Consider the following 21,847-nt stretch of genomic DNA (forward strand, 5'->3'; position numbering starts at 1 on the left):
GATACTTCTCAGAATTTTTATTGGGAACTGCTTTAACGCAGAGTCTCAACTCTCAATCCTTACTCCATGTTGCCCCAGGTGCTACATTCTCAGAGAATAGCTTGGCTTTTGCCATTGGCTTTGCTTTCTTCTCTGCCATGATTGTTCTTTCTCTTTACTACTGGTTAAAATGATGATTTGACTAAACCCCATATTTGTCTTCGAGGACTGCTTCCCCTATTGCCATTTTTCCTGCGCTCTTTGATTCTCATCCAGTTTAGTACTGCTGCATCCCTCAAAAATTCTTTGACCTGATCTAGTGATGGCTTCATAACCTTTTTTTTTTTTACAATTTATTGATATGGCAGTTTATTTTTATTATTATTATTTTTTAACCAAATTGCTAAAGTGTTCATTAATTAGAATGCTATTATTATTATTATTATTATTATACATAATTGATTTGATGATGCAAAGGGTGTTCACACCACAAGTTCACAACCTTGCAGACGCAGCGGCAGCAATAAGGCAAGATAGCAAAGATGCTTTATAAGATTAAGTTTTGTTAAATGAATTAGTAGGATTTTTTTATTTATACAAGTATTTTTAGCAAACCCAATTTGATAATACCACTCCTACTGCCACTAATAACATTATTTTACAAGAGAAGAGAATGAACCAGAGGTTCAGGCTGAAGGCATGTAAGTGTCATCCTCCAAGAATGCTTCAAAATCAATCATTTCATCATTATAATCAGCCGTTTCTTCTGAACTGCTTGGAACTCCATCACCCACAACCTGCAAAATCAACAGAGTGTACAGAAAGACTTTGAATATAAAACAGATTAGAAGAGGTATATTACAATATACCAACAAACTCCATCCTATTTTAGTGATCCATTGTAGATGAGCTCCCAAGTCAACAACATGCTGAGCGCCTACTACTATAGGGTAACAAGTGATATTACATTTTCAGGGTTAATGGCATATATAGTCAACACAAGCATTAAATAACAAGTACTTCAATATTTTGAGATTCTAGATAATATTTTTCCAGCTTAGAGTTCAACCTAGTCCATCCATCCTAGGTTCTCACTGGACTAATAAGTACTAATCTAACCAAAAGAATGTGAACAGGAGGCATTGCAAAACTCACTATGCTAAAAGTCCCCATGGACTGATAAAATGAGTTGATCCAGAACTATTACAGTTAAAAGAAACACAGATTATGTTCCAAAAGGAAACACAATGGAAAGATATTGTTACGTGAAAGATTGAGAAGAAAAAATTCAGAGAAAGAAAGGAGAAAATCAAAATAATAAAGTACCTTGGATCCCTGAATATCAGTCACAACGTTCAGCAGCCTACGATATTGATCTCTTGCATCTGGATACTGAGCCATGGACTTCACCCTAGCAAGCGCTTTTTGCAGCCTCTGCTCAGTTTGCTTTCTACCTTCTTTCAGGAAATCATAGTCATCCTCTGAAGATTTATCTTGCATTCTGTGGCCCTCGGTAAGTGCTTCAGATTTAAATCCACGCAAACCACTTCCTTTTCGTCTCCAACGCAAAATAATCTTCTCTATAATTCCCACCGACCAGGTAAACTTTTTATAGTTCTTCCTGACCTGGTGGCCTCTTACATGGGCCTTTCATAATGAAAGCTAATAGTTAGATTTCATGAACAGGGCTCAACTGAGGGAAAAAGATAGTAAAATAAATACAAGGAAGAATAACTGCTAAGAGTAAAACAGGAGCCAATAAATCAAGCATACATAAGCAATAATGGCAATGCACCTGAATTTTAACAATTCGCTGCCTGATTATCAAAAATTCTCTTCTACCCTTCCAGCTGCGGAACTTATTTTGGATCCGTACTGCAGCAGTATGCACAGGCAGATCATGTAGTCTTGATTTGTTTGTCTTAAGAGCAAGAAGTGAAAGAGCTTGTTCATCTGACATTCCAAATGTATCATCACCATACTCTTTTAACTGCTTTTTATTAAAGGACTCCACCCTGAAAACTTGATAAATACGAGCAAAAGTTTGGGTGGCATTACAGACAGCAGCTAGTGAATCCTTCAATGATAATCCATATGGTAAATCCCCATCACTGACTGGAGTTGCACTTCGTTCTGAAACTTTTTGCACTGCTTTAGCCCCAGAAATCTCTGCCGCATCACCTTCCCCGGTGTCCAACTTAAGAGATGAAAGGTGGGTACTCAGATGAGATTCTGCAAGATAACCAGCAATTCCTTTGTGTCCATTGGCAGAAGCTAGGTCAGCAGCTGTTCTGCCTGAAGGATATTTGGGACTTGGATCAGTTAATGCACCAGGAGCCGCACCAAGAGAGACAAGGGAAGCAACCGTTCGCTCTCTGATAAAGAAAGTTCAAACAAGAAGTTAACAGGAAGGAGAAGAAAAGGAAAAAGTTAAAAGTGATTATTAGAATTTGACAAGAAGTTCAAGGGAACAATTGCTGTTCAGGTGTATCCTGGTCAGGTAAGCCATTCATCAACCTAAACCAGGTTTATATGGAATTTAATTTTCCTCTCATAGAGAAGGTTTTCTTGACATACATAGTTTTCCTGCAATATCTACACATGAAATAAGTGCTTTTCCCTTCTCCTATGAGATTCAGCCTAGAATGTAGTGCCTTCTACACCGGAAGCAGAGGAAAGAATAGGCTAAGGCAAAGCCTACTACAAAGAAGCAAGAAAGAAATCTTAAGTGCTCACCTGCCACAAAATGCCGCCCAATGAAGTGCAGTCCATCCATTCACATCACGGAAATTGACACTAACACCTGCAATAATTGTTGGTTCTAGGGCCCAATCATAGCCAAGAGCAGCTGCAAAATGCAGTACACCTTGGCCATCCTCATCTACAACAGAAGGGCCTTTTCCATCTTCTGCTGCTTTCTGCAGGAGCCATACATGCAACTTCTCTTTCAGTAGCTTTTCAAGAAGCTTGTCCTGTACTTTTTCAGGAGAGAAATCCTTCTCAGAAGCGAGCTTTAACATTTGATCACATTCATCATTGTCCCCTTCTAGCAATGAACTGATTTTACTGCTTACTTGGGATTTCTCACTTCCAATGACAGAATCAGTAGAAAGAGGGCCGGCAGAGGTCAAAGACAAAAAATTTTTAAATCGCATAAGAAGTTCATCATTTGTGTTGTCACTATAATCTATAATATCCACATCTTTAATAAGGCTGACTCGGTACTCAAATTCTCGCACTTCACTACACGCTACCCTATTGGAACAAGTCACATAAAAAGGAACCCTTGCAGCCTTATGTACTGGAGTATGACATCGTATAACACCGTCTGCTATAACCTCAGCTGGAACTTCCACTTCCCCAAACATACAGGACCACTTGCAATTTTCTATTTCTTGTTGACTCTTCAAGAACCTTCCAGTAATCAGGACCTGTATAGGTTTTGGGGGAAGAAAAAAAAAAAACAACCAGACCAAGTGAAATGATAAATAAGACGACAAACAGATGACGAATTTGAAAGCTTAGTTGATATAACTGCATTACAGAAGAAAGATTAAATCCTAGAATACCTTAACTTTTGAGCCCTCGTATGCCCAATTTGGTGAGAAATCAATAATACTGAAAAGCTGGTCCTGGGATAGAGAGGGACCAAGAGTATAGTTATCCAAGTGCACTTGAGGAGAAATATTGGACTCATCAGCCCTATTTTCACTTTCAACAGTATCCCAATAGACCTCAGAACTGGACTGCGTATGTGACTCATTTACGTCTCCAAGTTCCTTGCTCATCCATCGGTTGAAACTGTCAAGCTTCTTCAGATTTTCTTCCCTTAGAGAGCCATCTAACTGAGTTTTCTTTATAGTGAAAGAGGAGTTGGGTTTTCCCTCTAGGGCCATATTGATCTCTGGATTTGATTTCAGATAATATCCATGATCTGCATCTGAAAGCTGTACTTGAAGGTTACTTTGAATAGGATCATTTTCTAGCTTATCAGTCTTTGGAAGGAAAGGCTCCCGAGAATTGAGTAGTTTGACCCAATTACCATCTTGTTCATTAAACCTAGAAGTGACACCATACACTGATTCTGCATGCACATTCTGATCCAAGTGCCATTTGCCTTCAGAAGCCTGAACACAAATAGTTGGATTTGACAAGAAAACTGCTTATGGCCCTATAAACTCTTAAACCAACATATAAAGAATTATTTACTATGCTAGATAGTAAAAATGGAACTACCGCATGTACAACACAAATTTAGGAATTTAAGTCACCAGCAAGAAACTTTCAGTCTGCAATTACAACTTGATTATTAACTAATAGCAGCTACACCCTTGCCTCAATGTCATATATTCCGAAAGAGACACATAGTAAAGACTTAAAGATTATAAGATTTTCACATAATCAACCTCAGCATGTTTAAACTTGAGTAAATTGGGAAGCATAACAACCAAATGATTCAATTTTGTAATAGACAAGATACCGATGCCAAATTTTAATATGCATCATTATCTATTCTTTGATAAATTTTACTATGACAGATCCTAAAAATTGATGCAGGAAGTGCAAAGTAGTATTCATTTTTGATAGCTAATACAATATATATATATATATATATATATAATTTGGTTTTTTTCAATTTTGGAGTCAATTGTAATTTTCTGTCAATTTCTTTTTTCTTTCTATTCTAGTAGTTAATTAGGTTATTAGTATTTTATTTTATTAGGATTTCCCAAGTCAATTAGAATTAGGGTTTCTTATGTCAGTTAAAATTAGTGTTTAGTAACCTATATAAGCAAAGAATTATACTCCTATGAAGGGGGATTATTTTGATGAATAAAATTGAAATTGTCACAATAGTTTGGTGGCGACGCTAGCCAACCCTTGGTGTTGACTCCTAGGTTTTCTATCTTTATTTTCCTTGTTCTTTAATTTCTGTTGCATTGTTTTGGTTTGTCCTGTGTCAAAAATGTACCAGCAAAATCAGTATTACTTGCATTGACAACAATTTGTTGTTGGAAGTATCTAAAAAGAAAGAACCTAGAAAATGTCGTCAATAAATATATTATAATCATAATATTCCAAGCAATAACGCAAAATGCATCATACCATATTTCAATTGAAACTCCCTTATCCAGCTTGTAACATAAAATAAAATGATTTTCTAAACATGCTACGATCCTCAAAAACTACCATGATGAATTGCTAACCATTTCAACACTATTTTAGCAAAAACAAACAAACATTATACCAATGCTACATAATATATTGCTTACAACAAGTGGGGGAGTGGGGTTCAAACCTAGGTTCTCTCCATGAGGGAGACCAGGCATTAGCTCTTGGCACACACTATAAATAGTAAATAACTCTGTACCTGCCATTCTTTTTGGGCCTGAGAGTGACTTCCAATCTCCCGCTTCTCACCTAAGTTGCTAGTGAAATGCTGCCCCAGTATTGGGTTTTCTTGTTTAGAAAGGACTCCACTGGTATCAGGTTTTGTTTCCAAAAATGATGGCTCAAAAGTCACAGCTTGAGTGCCAGAAGTATTATTTCCCAAGACATCCTCCCACAATGGAAAATCAAGGATTTTTAGTGCAGCATTGTTGCCGTCTTTCGCCTTATCTGCTTGAGTAAGTGAAGCAAAATCCACTCCTGATATGGTTGAAAATTTTCCTTGATAATCATCTGTTAATTGTTTAGAGTATTACAATGAAATTCATATGCCATGTCAGATTAAAATCAGGGATATTAATATTCCTTTATATATTAGTGATGCAAAATAGATTGAAAAATAAAAGCAAACAACTTCACCTGAAATTGGTCCAGGAAAATAAGGATCAGTGAGTTCGGCATTAATCTTCTCCACCATGGGCTGTTGTAATTCAAAGAGAGAATGGAATCCAGAACTTGTTTGGTAATTGCAGGCTGCACATATCACATTGAGTTGCAGAAATGTAATTAAACAATATTTAGAACATGCTGAAAATGAACAATCATGGGATAGATCATCCTCAAACATGTATAGAATCTTCTTTGTGAAGTAACATTAGCAGCTTATAGTTAAAACAAAAACTGAGGCATAAAAACAACAAACCTACCTGATTCAGCATCCTCATATTCTGATGCCTGAGCACTACTGTTGAGGCTTGTTGTATCTGTATTTTGTGAAGTTATTTGGTTATTATTCGGATGAAAGCAAGAGGACCCAGAGCTATCTATCTCAGAATTGGGTTCAGTTTCTTGGGAATAGGGAACAGCTTCTTCAGTCTCTTTAATGCGGTTACAACTTGCCCTATTTCCCTGATCAAGTTGGAAAACATTGAAAGAATATAAACTCAATGTACAAATATTTTTAATGTAAATAAAGATTTAAGGAATAGTACACAAAACCCCCTACAGAAATATGGAACCCCCTGAAGTTTTGAGTTTTAACACTTAACCCCCCTGGGCATTTTTAGTATAACACAAAAACCCCTACGGTATTGTTTTATGTGAAAATGTAACTAAGTTACACTCAAAACCTTAAAGGGATTCCGTGTTTTAAGGGAAAACAATAGGAGGGTTTTGTATATATTTCCCAAAATTTTAATATGGAACAGAAGTAATTAGGAGATTAAAATCTGTTTCCAAACAATCTACAAGGGGCATCAAAGCTGAACTTAAGTAATAACAAGCATACAACACAAAAAATAGCAAATATGACTAAAACTGCATGAGCATCGTATAGGCAGAGGAAGTGCCATTAGAGATAGAGCTCATTGGCAACCAAGGTTCAAAATATTATTTGGTATTACCTATAAACCTCTTGCTATTGAAAAGCTAAGAGTCACTAATAGTGAAAGTTTAAAAAATAACACCATACCACACAAATACCACAACCACCACCATGGATCAAAGAAGCTGTGTAATGGGAAAGGTTAGATTATATCTTTCTTAGAAGAATCATTTAAATACTAGGGAGATAGTGAAGTTAATAATGTCACAAAGGACTATATTCACAGTTTACCCATTTTTGACTTTACGGGTATACAAAATAAAGGGTAAAAAAAATGAGTTACCTTTACTTCCCGATAGTGGACAAGCACTATGTGTGAGAGCTCCCTGCAGTTGTAGTGAATTAGGTAAGCAACAGAAGAGAAACCCAAACCAAAAGCCATTTCAAATATAGAAACTATAAGAAACAGAAGTGGCAATTATTTATGCAAGCCTTATGACATTTTGAATCAATAAGAATACCGGTGGCACAAGACTGGTTGATAACTAGAAGTGGAAATATTGTGAATTCATTCACATGCCTTTAAGCTGAAGACCATTGATATAAATCCATGTTGGGGGAAAAGTAGAGAAAACTGAAAAGATAGAAAATAAATAGTAACATGGCTAGAGGCTTGGCAATGCTAGAATAGCTTCTCTGGATTTTGCAACAAATGAGTGGAAAGCCAAAAGGAAAAACAGAAAACAAAGAGGAAAATTGTTGATTGTCAATTGTCGTAGTCAAAATTTGTTAACTGTGTCTGGACTCAATACAGATTGTAGGATTTCTTGAGTATTTTTTTTTTCTCCAAGTGTCAGGAAGACAGCCTTTCTTGTTTCCTACTTTTAGAGAGCACAGAGGATTTCTAGGGTGGAGATCTTGTTGTTTTTGCATCTCGTCCTCTTGCAGCTTCCAATGTTTTGACTTCCCCTTGCATGTGAAGAATAATCCAATTTGCTGCTCAAAGCACAGCTTCTAGTTATGTCCATGGGTTTTTTCAGAAACTGTGGTTGATTTTGGTAGTAGTTGGTTCTCTAATTTATTAGGAATTTTTACAATTTTGCTTAATTTCCAGCTTTACTTTATTAGTGTTTTGATTTATTATGAGTGATTTGGAGCCTAGTTAATTGGAAATGGAAACAATCCACTAGATGTTAAGTTTGTATACTTGCACAATCAGAGGGTCTAATGGTGATTTTATTTGAAGCAAACAATTGATTTTGACTTTCTTATTACTCACTTGATTTCTCTACTTGCACATCCTTTTTCCATCCTAAATGGCATTAGACATAAAAAGAGAAAAGGAAAAAATAGTTATCATGGAAGCAGGTATAGTGTGTCTGCTTGTGTTTTATGTGTACGTGTGTTATGAGAGAGAAAGGGAGTTTGGATTGAGGGAGAGTGAGGGGGAGTAGAGTAGAGTAAAGTTAGCCGGAAATTAGCCTCAATCCAAACAAGCCAAAAGAGAGTACAGCAGCGAACCTTACAATTTTTTGTTCACTGAATAAGCAATTCATTGCAAGGCCAGAAAAAGAATAACAAAAAAAATCCTCATCCGAAACCCCCAAATTAGGAAAATTTTTCTCAAAATAAATGCAACAAACAGTTCTATAAATTTTATAAAAATAAACTTTGGTCTCTCAATGATTAATACTAATGTCAGAGTTTAAACATAAGCCAAAAAGTGTGAAACTAAAACAAGCCATAATATTCTAAGATCAATTGAGTGAACATTCCATTATCTTTTAAGTATTCATCAAAAAGCAGAACAAAGAAGATTAATTATTACATCATCTAGTTTGTTACGAGACACAGATAATTACATACAGAAGATAGACCGATAGAGCAAAATGCTAAAATTCAAACAAAAAATTTTGCTTAACACCACGCAAATAACTCTTCAGATACTCACTCTTCGAGTAACCAATAACTGCGTCTTTGAAAATTTTCATTGTCTTCTCCATGGGCATAGTAGCAGTGCAACACATCAATGCTTCCAGCCTGTAAGGAAGTACAATTTTCTCTACACAGTTAATCAGGAAACACAAAGAATCCTTTAACATATATCACACCCTAAATGTGAATGAACCATAACCCTAAGATTTAGCAAACAGCAAACAAAACCATGATGTCTAGTGCCTACCTTGAGCCTCTCATGAGCTTCCTTTACTGTCTTTCCATCCTTTTTCTTCCTCCAATTATGGCCATCTTTTCTGAAGTATCTCAGAACCTTCCGATCGAAAAGAAAAAGTGAACCATCTGAAATTGGAAATACATGTTATGTGAATATATGTTCTAAAGTATACTTCAAAAAAATTAAGAAAAAAAAGTGTTCGAAAAGTGCCTTTTTTTTTTTAGTAGGCCTTAAAATGTACCTAAAACTACAATTAAAAAAAATGTTGATTTTTATGAGCTAACATAATCTACGTTGTAATCATGGAAGATACCATCAAGTAAAGCTTGAGATTAGCAGAAGAACACCCATACAAGCAATTAAATCAAACATCCACACAAGACAACAAAATTTAACATAATTCGAGACTCCATGCCTACATCCATGTCATGCCAATCAAAATCTATTATCATCAATAAGGTTTACTATTGAAGGAATGCAATGCCTGAAAATTTGAGGACATTGAGAGACCTATATAATTGTTGAAGTCTTTGCTAGCTAAGACTTTATTTGAGTGGTATCGTATTTGGGGTTTTACGCATTGTATTTCCATGTCTAATTTCCTTATTTCTGTTAGCTCTTCCAATTGATTTGATTGTATTCGTTTCAAGTGCAGTGAGTTTACTATTGTAAATACATTGTACTTTTCCTATCAATAAACCTGTCAAAAAAAATCAATAAGGATTAGTATTTTTTTTTTTTTTTTTTTGATAAGTATCAACAAGGATTGCTAATACTTGACTAACATTCACAAACCACGTCATAAACTTAAACACAAACCCTCGCCTACATAAACCAACCCTCCCATTACACCAAAGTCAAGACTCAATCCCAACTCACAAACTTAATACCATCACGAACTCAAAACTTATTACACTTAAATTACACACAACTCACATAGGCAAGCATTTTCACCCCCAAAAGCTACTATGCATCTTTTAGCTTCCAAAGAATACCACATTATGCATATGTTTCAATGCAGCATATTTTTTCCAAAATAGCAAGGCCTATATATAAAGATCCATTGTGATTATTACTCTCTTCTTAGAAATATGAAATTACAACCCTTATATAGGAATGATTGAACCTCCTTCATTCCCTACTTTTCAATGAGGAATTCCAAAATTTGGAATTTGAGATAATTTGCATTGTTCAACATGTGCTTCTGGCTCTCTAAAACACCCATATAGGCAACAAAGGAGCCTCAAGTTCATTAAAAAAACCTGGAAAATAGAGGGAACTAAATTATAAGTGATGAGGAGATATCACCTTGGGGAGACTCAAATTGAGATACTAATATAACATATAGTAACACCATTTAACCCAAAAAATGTAAGTCAATGGGTTTGGGCCAAATTATATTATATTAACCACTCACTCTTATTATTATGTGAGATTCACTACTTAACTAATCACACAACTCACACATGAATATTACAGCTCTGTTTGGATAGCTTTTTTTTGCTAGCTTATTTTACTATTCAGCTTATTTTTGTTACTATTCATAGGCCCCATTGCACTTTTTGATACTATTCATGGGTCTCACCGTACTATTTCAGCTAACTTTTACCCTTATCTACAGTAGTTTCAACAAAAAGTTTTCATTTTCAGTAAAATAAGTGGATCCCAAACAGACCCTACAACTCCCTTCTAGCAAATCACTTATGGAACAGTCCAGGTGCCTTGCGTTACCATCAAGTCTAATGCAATAGAGTGTCATTTACTTAATTTTGGGTGGAGCGAACCTAACAGTCTTCCTTGCACAACTATGGGAGCCATTGACATGCACAATCACCTTGACTCAACACTAGTAGAGCCTTTTACTCAATCATGGCTAGAGATAACATGGGAGTCTTTCATTCTACTTGCTGGGACCCACTAACAAACACTAGCCCAATCAAACCATCAGCTTTAATACCACTTGTTGAGGAGACTCAAATTGGGAAGTTAATATAACATAGAGAGACGTCACTTATCCCAAAAGCTTTAGCCAATTTTATGTATATTAACTACTCAGTCTTGTCATTATTATCCAATGCGGTACTTCACTACTTAACTAATCCCACAACTCACACATGAATATTTCAACAATAAGGATAACTAAGAAGAGAGATATTTCAACAACAACAGGATGTTCTGAACAAGCCATAAGAACTTAAAGGTGAAACAAATAAATAATGTGCTGCAATTCTTTCAAAACTGAACAAGTGAAACGAGAAACAAACTCCAAAGGAATGAATGAGAAATCACAAATCAACACCATACTTCAGGCCTAGGTCTAAAACCAGCATTTATCATGATAGGTTTTTTCAAGACTATGGCTTACACATGTCAAATAAACAAATAAGTTGTGAAAATTATGTCTAAAGTAAATACATTTCCAATTTTAATTGTTATAGGCGATAGGCAATTAGGAAATTGTTAATAAAATGTACACCGTAGATGATACTGCAGAATATGAGTTGATAGAAGGAAACCAATTTGCATATCTCAGACTTATTTAATCTATATACTGACAGTGTGGGAGGGTAATATTAGTTTCGATTTAATTGTTGATTGAGTAATGCTGAGATATGTGAGATGATCATGAAAGAAAGTTTACAAAACTACCCATCATGCTAAGACACTTTTTTTTTTGGGTGGAAGGGGGGTGGAAGTGGTGGGGCTAGAATAGTAAGGAAAGTTCACCAAATTAGCATGATGGCATCACATGTTACCGTAGTTCAGATAAGTGATTAGGCTCACAAATATAGAATTATAATCACTTAAAGCAGTTGCAAAAGGAACCTGATCTCAGCTACCAAAAAAGGGACTTTTTTTTTTTTTTGCAGTCCACAGGATCACGCAAATAGATGCAGAAACAGGAGGTTAAAGCTTATGTAAAACTCTCCAGAGGACTATCATTGTTTATATATAAATCCTGTAATAAATTACTTATCCAAAAAATATATATATATCTCTAGAGGACTTCCCAAAAAATAAGAAAAATGTAAAGTTCTTCCAGACCAAGCCAATAATGTTATCAAGATAGCTATAGTTATTTAGTATAAGTAATTTCTCAAAATTATTATGTGCGATATCAAACAAATCCACTGCAGTTAAGAAGAGAAAATGTATTTCTAATTCAACAATAGGGCATTCTGAACAAGCCACAAGAACTTGGATGTGGAACAAATCAACAATGCTTCAATTCTTTCAGAACTTAACAAGTGAAAGAAGAAACAAAATCCCAAGGAATGATTAACCACAAATCAATACCATATGTAGTAGAATCAATTCAAACAATTTTATTTATTTATTTGTTGAGCAATGAGATGCCACATAGCTTAGGAAGTAAAGCCTGTGCCAACATATTTCAGGACTGGATCTGAAACCAGCATTCACCATAAAGGTTTCAGGAAGACTATCAGTTACACACATCCCAAAAAAAAAAATCATAAGTTGGGAAAAGAAGAATGAGAAAATTGTTGTAATCAACGATTTTAATTGTTGGTTTCAGATCCCATAAAGGTCTGAAACCAGCATCTCAATTTTAATTGTTGTAATCAACGAGAAAATTGGACATAGTAAGTAGCAGAAGAATGAGAAAATAGATTTCATTCATATGAAGTCCGCAACAGAATGGTCCAGAGAAACTGATAACTATAGGGATGAAACATATAGTATAAGTTTTATCAGAGAATGTGATACCAAAGAACTGATTAGCCTGACAAATGTTGAGGAATTATCATCAATTAAACCAGTTGCAACAGAAACTTGATCTCAGCTATATAACAGTGAGGGGTATGAAATAAGAAAATCAAAAGGTTCATCCAGAAATCTGAGTCAATAATATCAATGAGATAGCTGTCTATATCTGGTAGAAGTAACTTCTAACTATCGTTCCTGATATCAAACAAAAGCAATGCAGTTAAGGGTCATACTTGGTGGCATGTTCGCAGGTTCTGGAGCAATACGAAAGTTCTTATAGTTTCGAAGAATTTCACAAATTTCTGCTGGACGTAGCCATCGACTTTGTGCTTCTATGAGTATTTGCTCAATATCTGCATTCCACCAAATTATAGCCATCAAAAAACTGTATTGTTAATTGTATCCTTGGGAAACATCAAAGTATGGCCGGCTTCAAACTAACAAGTATAAATACTTTTACACAAATAGTTACTTAAACCATCAAATCAATACCAATGCATCTTCCATTTATATCAAAATAACTAATCTACGGCCTTGTAAGAAAGGGTCAAAACTTTCAAGGACTACTATAACATGTGTAAACTGCTTCCCTAGCATAGTGCTAGTGCCAAAGAAAAATCTTCAATCCACGTATGCAGAGTATATGCACGTCCATTATTCAGCAGGAATTTTAAATGAGCAAGTGACTGAAAATTTTTTGAATCTAAGTTGGGGTATGGACATTCATTTATAGATTATTTAAGCAGATAGACAACTCATCTCCTCCTCAAAATTTAACTCCTTTTTACTACAAAAAAATACTCGTCATTTAGTATAAAAGATTAGTTTCTGATCACAATCGCGTCATCTGCACGGTTCCAACTTAGTGTCTTTCACCGTGGACAACCCAATCAAGACTAAACTAGTTCAAGATTATCTCTAAACTCAGATAGCTCAGTATTGAGCATTGCTCTAGCATTGATAATTAGCCGCGCCATAAAATTTTGGAACTTAAATTGGTTATTGTTGCTCTAGCATTGATAAGTAACACTCCCTTGTTATCAAGTGCAGACAAGTGGAAACTATCACACTACACAGATTTAACCCCGAATAAATCTCAACTCATTAATAAACCCAGCACATGACTACTACAGTACCACCTATAAATCGTTAGCAATCGAAATTCGAAATCTAAAATCTAAAAGTTCCCCAAAACACCAAAGTACAAGCATTTCACTAGTGAATCACATAATAACAAGCAAAACCCATGAAAAGTATACATCAAATAAAATCAAAACAAAAACAAAAACACTTAAAACCCCACAATTCTACTTTGGGGGGAAAAAAAAACCCACCTAGTTGGTTTCCAAGAACGTAGCGCCTGCTTTCCGCCATGAACTCCTTCTGGGTCACTCAGCCTCAACTCATTACACACAAAAAACCAGTCTTCACAAACACTACTATTTCTAACAGATACACAACTCTTTGAATTGAAAAGGGGATAAGGTATATGTATAAAAAGTAGTTTGTCTGATTTGAAGAGGGGATAAAGGGTTGAATTGAAAAGAGAAAGCGTGTTTGTGTTTGATTGACAAAAGATTGTGTCAACAATTTTGACAAAGTTTAAGATTCTAGTAGAGAAGTGTGAGAGAGATAGAGAGACAGATTTGAGAGAGCATAGAATTTTTAGAAAGGAACCTACGGAGGAAATAGGAGTTGGCAGCCGAAGTGGAATTCATACTGTACTATAATAAATTATAAAAAGAGTAAAAACAACAACACAAACAAAACAAGTTCCATATTTCGTACATGTGAAAATTGTATATAGTTCAGTTCAGTAGATAAAAAGAGAAAAAAAGAAAAAAGAAAAACAAGATAAAAAAGAAAGTAAAGTCAATGTGACAACGTCTTTTCCGGTCTTCTTGACGTGAAACCCGGGCTGGATATTGCCAGGTAATGCGAAAAAAAAATATCTACTTTACGCGTTTTAATGCCCTTAAACGTTTTTTTTTTTTTGAGAAACACCCTTAAACTTTGTGGCCCTTGTGGGCATACACTACTCACCACTGCAGTAGTACACTGTTTGTTTGCGTAGTTTAAACCATTGTTTTTATTGTGTAGATAAATATCAGACGTATGTTCAAAACACTTTTTATTTATATGTATTTTTTATAATATTTAAATAATATTATTAGAATAAAATTATCAAACAAGTCCTTAATTTTTGAAAATTATAAATGATTGTGATAAGGGGTGCCTTTAAAGTATTTGTTTTTTTTTTATCATTTAGACATATTTTAATATCATTTTCATGAAAAGTATAAAAAGAAGTATTATATCTATAATATATTCACAATATTTTCACAATAAATTCTAGGTAATAAATTTTTACTTGTTTTAATTTAAATCTACAACTTAAATTACATTTTTATTTACACATAACAGACTATAACAACTTGTCACTTAGTATTTTCCAAATTGTTGTGGACATAATATTTTTCATATATAAAGAGTTACAAAAAATTAATATTGTTTTCCATAAAATATTTCTAATTGTTAAACTAATATACTTAATGCATTTGTTAATTTTTCTCAACTATAAAATTGTCCAAAGTAGCCTAGGATGCTGTGATCATGGTAACGGATGGCTCACTAATCACTATTGTCAAAAGTGGTATTGATATTTATAATTTAAAAAAAGAAAAGAAAAGAAAAAAGTTAAATTACTCCTTTTTACCATTACTTTTCACCCAAAATATAACGCCCCAAACTTTTTGATTTTACATTACCATGCCATTTTGAGAGATTTGATACAATGTTTACTCTGTTGACTCTTTTTGACTCAATTTAATGACATGACGAAAAAAAGATGTAATCTTTCTCGAAAGGCTAAATCACGTGAAAAACACGTGACCTTTGAACCCACAACAATAGTTGAAATCCAAAAGAATATATATATATGTAGGGAATTTAACCAAAAAAATTCTCAATTTGTGAGAAACAAAACAAATAGAAAAAACACACGCCAAAAAAAATAATCACACGCACAAGATAATATTTACGTGGTTAGGCAATTTACCTATGTCCACGGAGTTGCAAGGATTTCATTATTATCAGAGAAAAATACAATAGTGCACAAGAACACTCTCAAGAAACCCAAATCCCAATTACACCCTAGCACTCTCTCACATAAAAAATAAGAATAGAAGCTGGCTACATCTCTTTTCTCTATTTTCTCTCATGCGGCTGCTCACTAGGTTAATTAGAATTTCTCTCTAATCAATTCTCTGCAATATAGCCGCATATAATAAAGCACATATATATATGTTACTTTATGAAAGTTGGCTGAGTGGGATTCCTTTTTCAACTTGTATTAGGTCACTTTTATGGCCGGATTGGGCTTGGTTGGGCCTTATGGGCTTGTGGCAAAATTCAAGCCACACTAACAAATCTCCACCTTGGCTTGAATTAATCAAGCTTCATGAGCAAACTCCTCCATCAGCTCCACCTTAGCCCTTAAGGGCTCACAAGCTGCAAACATTAGCCACAATCCTCCATAACACAATCCCTCATCCCTGCAACTCATCCTCCTGTCCTCAAGCTAGAAGACCAATTGAAGCTGCGCACAGCTTCAACTTCTCAATAGTGACACCCTTAGTCAACATGCCTGCCGAGTTCTTAGATCCACAAATCTTCTCAAGCATTACCAGCTTATCTTCAATAAGGTAACGGATAAAGTGGTATTTTGTCTGTATGTGTTTCGACTTTGAATGAAAAGCCAAATTCTTGGCAAGAAAGATTGCACTCTGACTGTCACTGTGTAGAATGTCCATCTCCTGCTTTTTACCCAATTCATCTAAGAAACCATGTAGCCAAATCATCTCCTTTCCAGCTTCAGTTGCTGCAACATACTCAGCTTCTGTACTAGACAAAGTAACAATCTTCTGTAGATTTGAAGCCCATGATATTGCTGTACCACCCAGAGTAAAAACAAACCCTGTAGTACTCTTTCTACTGTCAATATCACCAGCAAAATCAGCATCTACATAACCCTGCAGTTTCAAACTTGCACCTATGAAGCAAAGACATGTATCTGATGAACCCTTCAGATATCTCAGAATCCACTTGACTGCCTCCCAATGCTGCTTTCCAGGCCTACTCATGAATCTGCTCACAACTCCCACTGCATGTGCAGTGTCTGGCCTTGTACACACCATAGCATACATCAAGCTGCCAATAGCTGAGGCATAGGGCACCTTGCTCATGTGGTCCCTTTCTTCTTCTGTCTTCGGTGATTGTTCTTTGCTTAGTTTGAAATGACTACCCAAGGGTGTGCTCACTGGTTTAGCTTCATTCATGTTGAACCTGCTGAGAACTTTCTTCACATACTCTGACTGTGAAAGTTTCAATGTACCATTAGCCTTGTCTCTAATGATTCTCATACCAAGGATTTGCTTTGCAGCTCCCAAATCCTTCATTGCAAACTATTTGGACAATTGCTTATTCAGATTATTAATCTCCTCAATGCTAGACCCTGCAATAAGCATATCATCCACATACAACAGTAATATGACGTAAGAATTGTCAAAAAACTTAACATAGCAACAGTGATTAGCTTCACATCTCTTGAACCCAATTCTATGCATAAAACTGTCAAATTTCTTGTACCACTGTCTTGGAGCTTGTTTTAGGCCATACAGGCTCTTTTTCAGTTTGCATACTAGATTCTCTTGTCCTTGAGCAATGAACCCTTCTGGCTGAATCATGTAAAGGTCTTCCTCCAAGTCACCATGAAGGAATGCTGTCTTCACATCTAACTGCTCAAGATGTAAGTTTTCTGCAGCCACCATTCCCAGTACTAGTCTGATTGTTGACATCTTCACAACTGGAGAAAATATCTCTGTGTAGTCAATGCCTTCCTTCTGCTGGAACCCTTTAACAACTAATCTGGCCTTGTAACGTTTGCTACCATCATGCTCAATCTTTATTCTGTATACCCACTTGTTGTGCAAAGCCTTCTTTCCTACTGGCAATTCAGTCAGTTCCCATGTCTGATTCCCCAACAAGGAATCCATCTCATCCTTCATGGCTAACTCCCACTTGCTTGAATTCTCATCTTGCAAGGCTTCATCATAACACTCTGGCTCACCACCATCAGTCAACAGGAGATAATTTAGAGTGGGTGAATAACGCTGTGGAGGTCTAATGTTCCTGGAAGATCTGCGGACTTCAGCTACAGGTGTACTCAGATCTACCTCTGAATTTACATTCTCTTTATCTTCTTCACCCCTTTTCTGGACAGTACCTTCAGTCAATTCATCTAAGTTGACAAATTCAGATTTCTTTTGATCTATCTCTGTAACATCTGACACTACAGTTGACCTGTCCTTGTACATAACCTATTCATTAAATATCACATTTCTACTTCTGATGATTTTTCTGTTTTGTTCATCCCAAAACCTATAGCCAAATTTCTCATCACCATAGCCAATGAAAAAACATATTTTAGATTTTGCATCAAGTTTACTACGAGCATCAGAATCAATATGAACATAGGAAACACAACCAAAAACTTTTAAGTGTGAAAACTTTACCTCTTTACCGCTCCAAACCTCCTCAGGAAGTCTGAACTCCATGGGAACTGAAGGTCCTCGGTTTATCTGGTAAGCTGCAGTGCTAACAGCATCAGCCCAAAAAGTTTTTGGTAGTCCAGCATGCAACCTCATACTCCTAGCACGCTCATTGAGAGTTCTGTTCATGCGCTCAGCCACACTATTCTGCTGTGGTGTCCCAGGAATGGTCTTCTCCATCCTAATTCCCTGTGCAGCACGATACTCACTGAACCCTCCATCTATGTACTCTCCTCCATTATCTGACCTCAAACATTTTACTTTCAAACCTGTTTCTGTCTCAACCATGGCCTTCCACTTCTTAAAGGTTTCAAATACATCGGATTTATTTTTCAGAAAATAAACCCATACCTTTCTGCTTGAGTCATCAATGAAAGTGATGTAGTACCTTGAACCTCAAAGGGATGCAACCGGAGAAGGCCCCCACAAATCAGTATGTACTAACTCCAATTTTTCAGCCTTCGGTGTCCTGCCAGTTTTCAAGAAGCTCACCTTTTTTTGCTTTCCTAAGATGCAACTTTCACACATGTCAAAATCAATGGACTTCAATTCTGGTAGTTTTCTTTTTGACAGCAGCATCTTCATCCCTTTCTCACTTATGTGATCAAGTCTGCGGTGCCATAGGTTTGTATCAGTACTTGCATCAGCAACTGCAATTGTGTCTCTTGGACTTGAGGTCATGTACAGAGTACCAGTTTTCTTTCCACGAGCCAATACCCTAACTCCCTTTGTAACCTTCCAAGTACCACCAACAAATAGTATTGCATGTCCTTCATCATCAAGTTGTCCAACAGAAATCAGATTCCTCCTCAGGTCAGGAATATGTCGAATCTTCTCCAGTAACCAAACAGACCCATTGGGCAACAATATTCGAACATCTCCCATACCCACAACATCCAAGGCTGAACCATCAGCCAAATACACCTTACCAAAATCACCTGCAACATAATTCTGTATGATTTCTCGGTGTGGAGTGGTATGAAACGAAACTCCTGAATCCAAAACCCAATCATCAAGTGGACTGTCTACTGCAAGAAGTAATGCATCCTGTACCTCTTCTGTTACAGTATTAGCAGAATCATCTTCATTCTTCTTCTTAGGACTTTTGCATTGATTCCTAAAGTGACCTGTTTTCCCACAATTCCAGCATTGTACTTGTTGGCCTGATCTAGATTTACTTCTGTTCCGATTAGAATTTCTGGATTTTGATCTGCCCCGATTTGAATTTCTGTTATTACCTCTGCCTCTTGTCTCAAGGTTTAGGGCAGAACCAGATCCTGAGGATTCACCTGCATCTCTTCTGCGAATCTCCTCAGCCAGAATTAAATCTCGTATATCATTGTACTTGAGTTTTTCCTTTCCTGTAGAATTGCTTACTGCCATCCTCATTGCCTCCCAACTGTTTGGCAAAGAAGCCAAGACGATCAGAGCACGAATCTCATCATCAAAATCAATTTCTACAGACGACAATTGATTTGTGATAGTATTAAATTCATTCAGATGTTGTGCTACTGATGCATTCTCTGCCATCTTCAGATTGAACAGTTTCTTCATCAAGTGCACCTTATTGTTTGCTGACGGCTTTTCATACATACCAGACAAAGCCTTCATCAGATCTGCTGTGGCCTTCTCTTTTACAACATTGTGTGCAACAAACTTAGACAGAATTAACCTGATAACTCCTAGTACCTGTCTGTCAAGAAGAGCCCATTCCTCAGCCTTCATAGCCTTAGGTTTTGTCCCCAAAAGAGGAAGATGCAATTTCCTCCCATAGAGATAATCTTCAATCTGCATCCTCCAATACGCGAAGTCTATGCCGTCAAACTTTTCTATTCCAGACGCCTTTCCTACTTCCTCTGCCATTGCTCCCACTCAAACCTAACCTGGCTCTGATACCAGTTGTAGGGAATTTAACCAAAAAAATTCCCAACCTGTGAGAAACAAAACAAATAGAGAAAACACACGCAAAAAAAAACAATCACACGCACAAGACAATATTTACGTGGTTCGGCAATTTGCCTACGTCCACGGAGTTGCAGGGATTTCACTATTATCAGGAAAAAATACAATAGTGCACAAGAACACTCTCAAGAACCCAAATCCCAATTACACCCTAGCACTCTCTCACAGAAAAAATAAGAATAGAAGCTAGCTGCATCTCTTTTCTCTATTTTCTCTCATGCGGCTGCTCACTAGGTTAATTAGAATTTCTCTTTAATCAATTCTCTACAATATAGCCGCATATAATAAAGCACATATATATATGTTACTTTATGAAAGTCGGCTGAGTGGGATTCCTTTTTCAACTTGTATTAGGTCACTTTTATGGCCGGATTGGGCTTGGTTGGGCCTTATGGGCTTGTGGCAAAATTCAAGCCACACTAACAATATATAAATATATATATATATATATATATATATACTCACACTACTCTTGGCAATGTGAGTATAATTAATTGATTATAGTCACGTGACTATGGGCAATGTGAATATAATAAAATCTCACATTAACACATATATTAAAGTAAATTCCTCACCATGCCTGAAGTGCAAACCCTCTAAACAAATGGAAACAATTGGCTCAAAATGAAGGTACAAGAGACTTGAGTTTAGGATATATCTTAGAGGTAGGGGTAAGCAAAAAACCGATAAATTGAAAAAACTGGCCGAACTAAGTCTAATTTTTCAGTTTGCTTTCGGTTTGAATTTCTTCAAATCGAAATATTTCAGTTTCGATTTTGGTGCTGGATTTTTTCACCCCGAAACCAACCGATATATATTTATGCAAGTTTAAAACATAATAGAGTGAGTAGCTTAGTGGAATGACACACATGTTTCGGCCTCTTATTCACAAGTTCAAGCCTTCGCGCTACCTATTTTGAGTTTTTAAAAATTTGTTAAACCATAGCATATTATAAGTTATAAACTTATAACCCTAATAGTCTACAACCCTCATTCCAGCCGCCCTCCCCCAATTTTCTCTCCCTCTCACAAACACATACCTTGCATCTTTTTCTTTTTTTGATATCCACATACCTTGATCTTATTTTTCTCATTTCTTCCAGCACTGATTCTCTCTCTTGGTTTCTTGCTATGGGTATGTCTTCTTGATTTTGTTTCTTCTAGCACTGATTCTCTCTCTTGGTTGCTTGCTATGGGTATGTCTTCTTGATTTTGTTTTAAAGAAACTTTGTAGTTGCTACCTTTTGTTTTAAATGGTGGCTTAATCTTAGTTTGTGTTTTATGTTTTTGGCTATGTTGCTCTGTATTTTGTGTTGAAAATAGGGTCTATGTTGGTTTTGCTTTTCTTGTTAGTTGTTGCACTATGATTGTGTTTCAATTATATCTCTATTTGATGAAAAAAAAATTCCTTTTTTTTAATTGCTTTTGTTTCTCACATCCCAAATACCGAAACTTGACTGAACAGAACCGAAACCGAATGTAATCGGTTGGTTCGGCATCCCTTCCTTACAAATTAGTTATGGTGCTCAAAAATTAATACCGAAATTTTTGGTTCGGTGCAAAAATTGCATTGAACATTGATTGAACCGAAGCAAACCGATTACACCCCTTACAAGGAAGGATAAGAAATGTAAATGCGCAAAGGGATATACAAAGCTTGTGGTTAAGGAATTACAAAATCCT

At 36.0% G+C, this 21,847-nt stretch overlaps 1 protein-coding gene across 1 annotated transcript; it reads right to left on the reverse strand.

Annotated features, from left to right (window-relative positions):
• Positions 1–503: 503 nt before the first annotated feature.
• LOC115994106 (calmodulin-binding transcription activator 3-like) lies at positions 504–14,385 on the reverse strand. The gene is made up of 13 exons (XM_031118134.1): positions 13,928–14,385; positions 12,827–12,946; positions 8,874–8,989; positions 8,643–8,731; positions 7,035–7,077; positions 6,075–6,276; positions 5,788–5,901; positions 5,351–5,661; positions 3,549–4,106; positions 2,716–3,410; positions 1,775–2,354; positions 1,306–1,626; positions 504–776 (listed from the first exon to the last, which is right to left on the reverse strand). The coding sequence occupies exons 1-13, from the start codon at positions 13,965–13,967 to the stop codon at positions 666–668; spliced, it is 3,300 nt and encodes a 1,099-aa protein (XP_030973994.1). The 5' UTR covers positions 13,968–14,385; the 3' UTR covers positions 504–665.
• Positions 14,386–21,847: the final 7,462 nt, after the last annotated feature.

Source organism: Quercus lobata, chromosome 6, assembly GCF_001633185.2.
Source record: "Quercus lobata isolate SW786 chromosome 6, ValleyOak3.0 Primary Assembly, whole genome shotgun sequence".
Classification (NCBI taxonomy): Eukaryota; Viridiplantae; Streptophyta; class Magnoliopsida; order Fagales; family Fagaceae; genus Quercus; species Quercus lobata.

Bases quoted from the DNA above. Each gene is read 5' to 3' on its own strand.
- LOC115994106 (XM_031118134.1), bottom strand. From the start codon at position 13,967: ATGGCGGAAAGCAGGCGCTACGTTCTTGGAAACCAACTAG. The intron at 12,947-13,927 runs GTGGGTTTTTTT...GGTGGAATGCAG, and splicing joins CGTTCTTGGAAACCAACTAG to ATATTGAGCAAATACTCATA. The intron at 6,277-7,034 runs GTAACTCATTTT...CAACTTGATCAG, and splicing joins TCCACTATCGGGAAGTAAAG to GGAAATAGGGCAAGTTGTAA.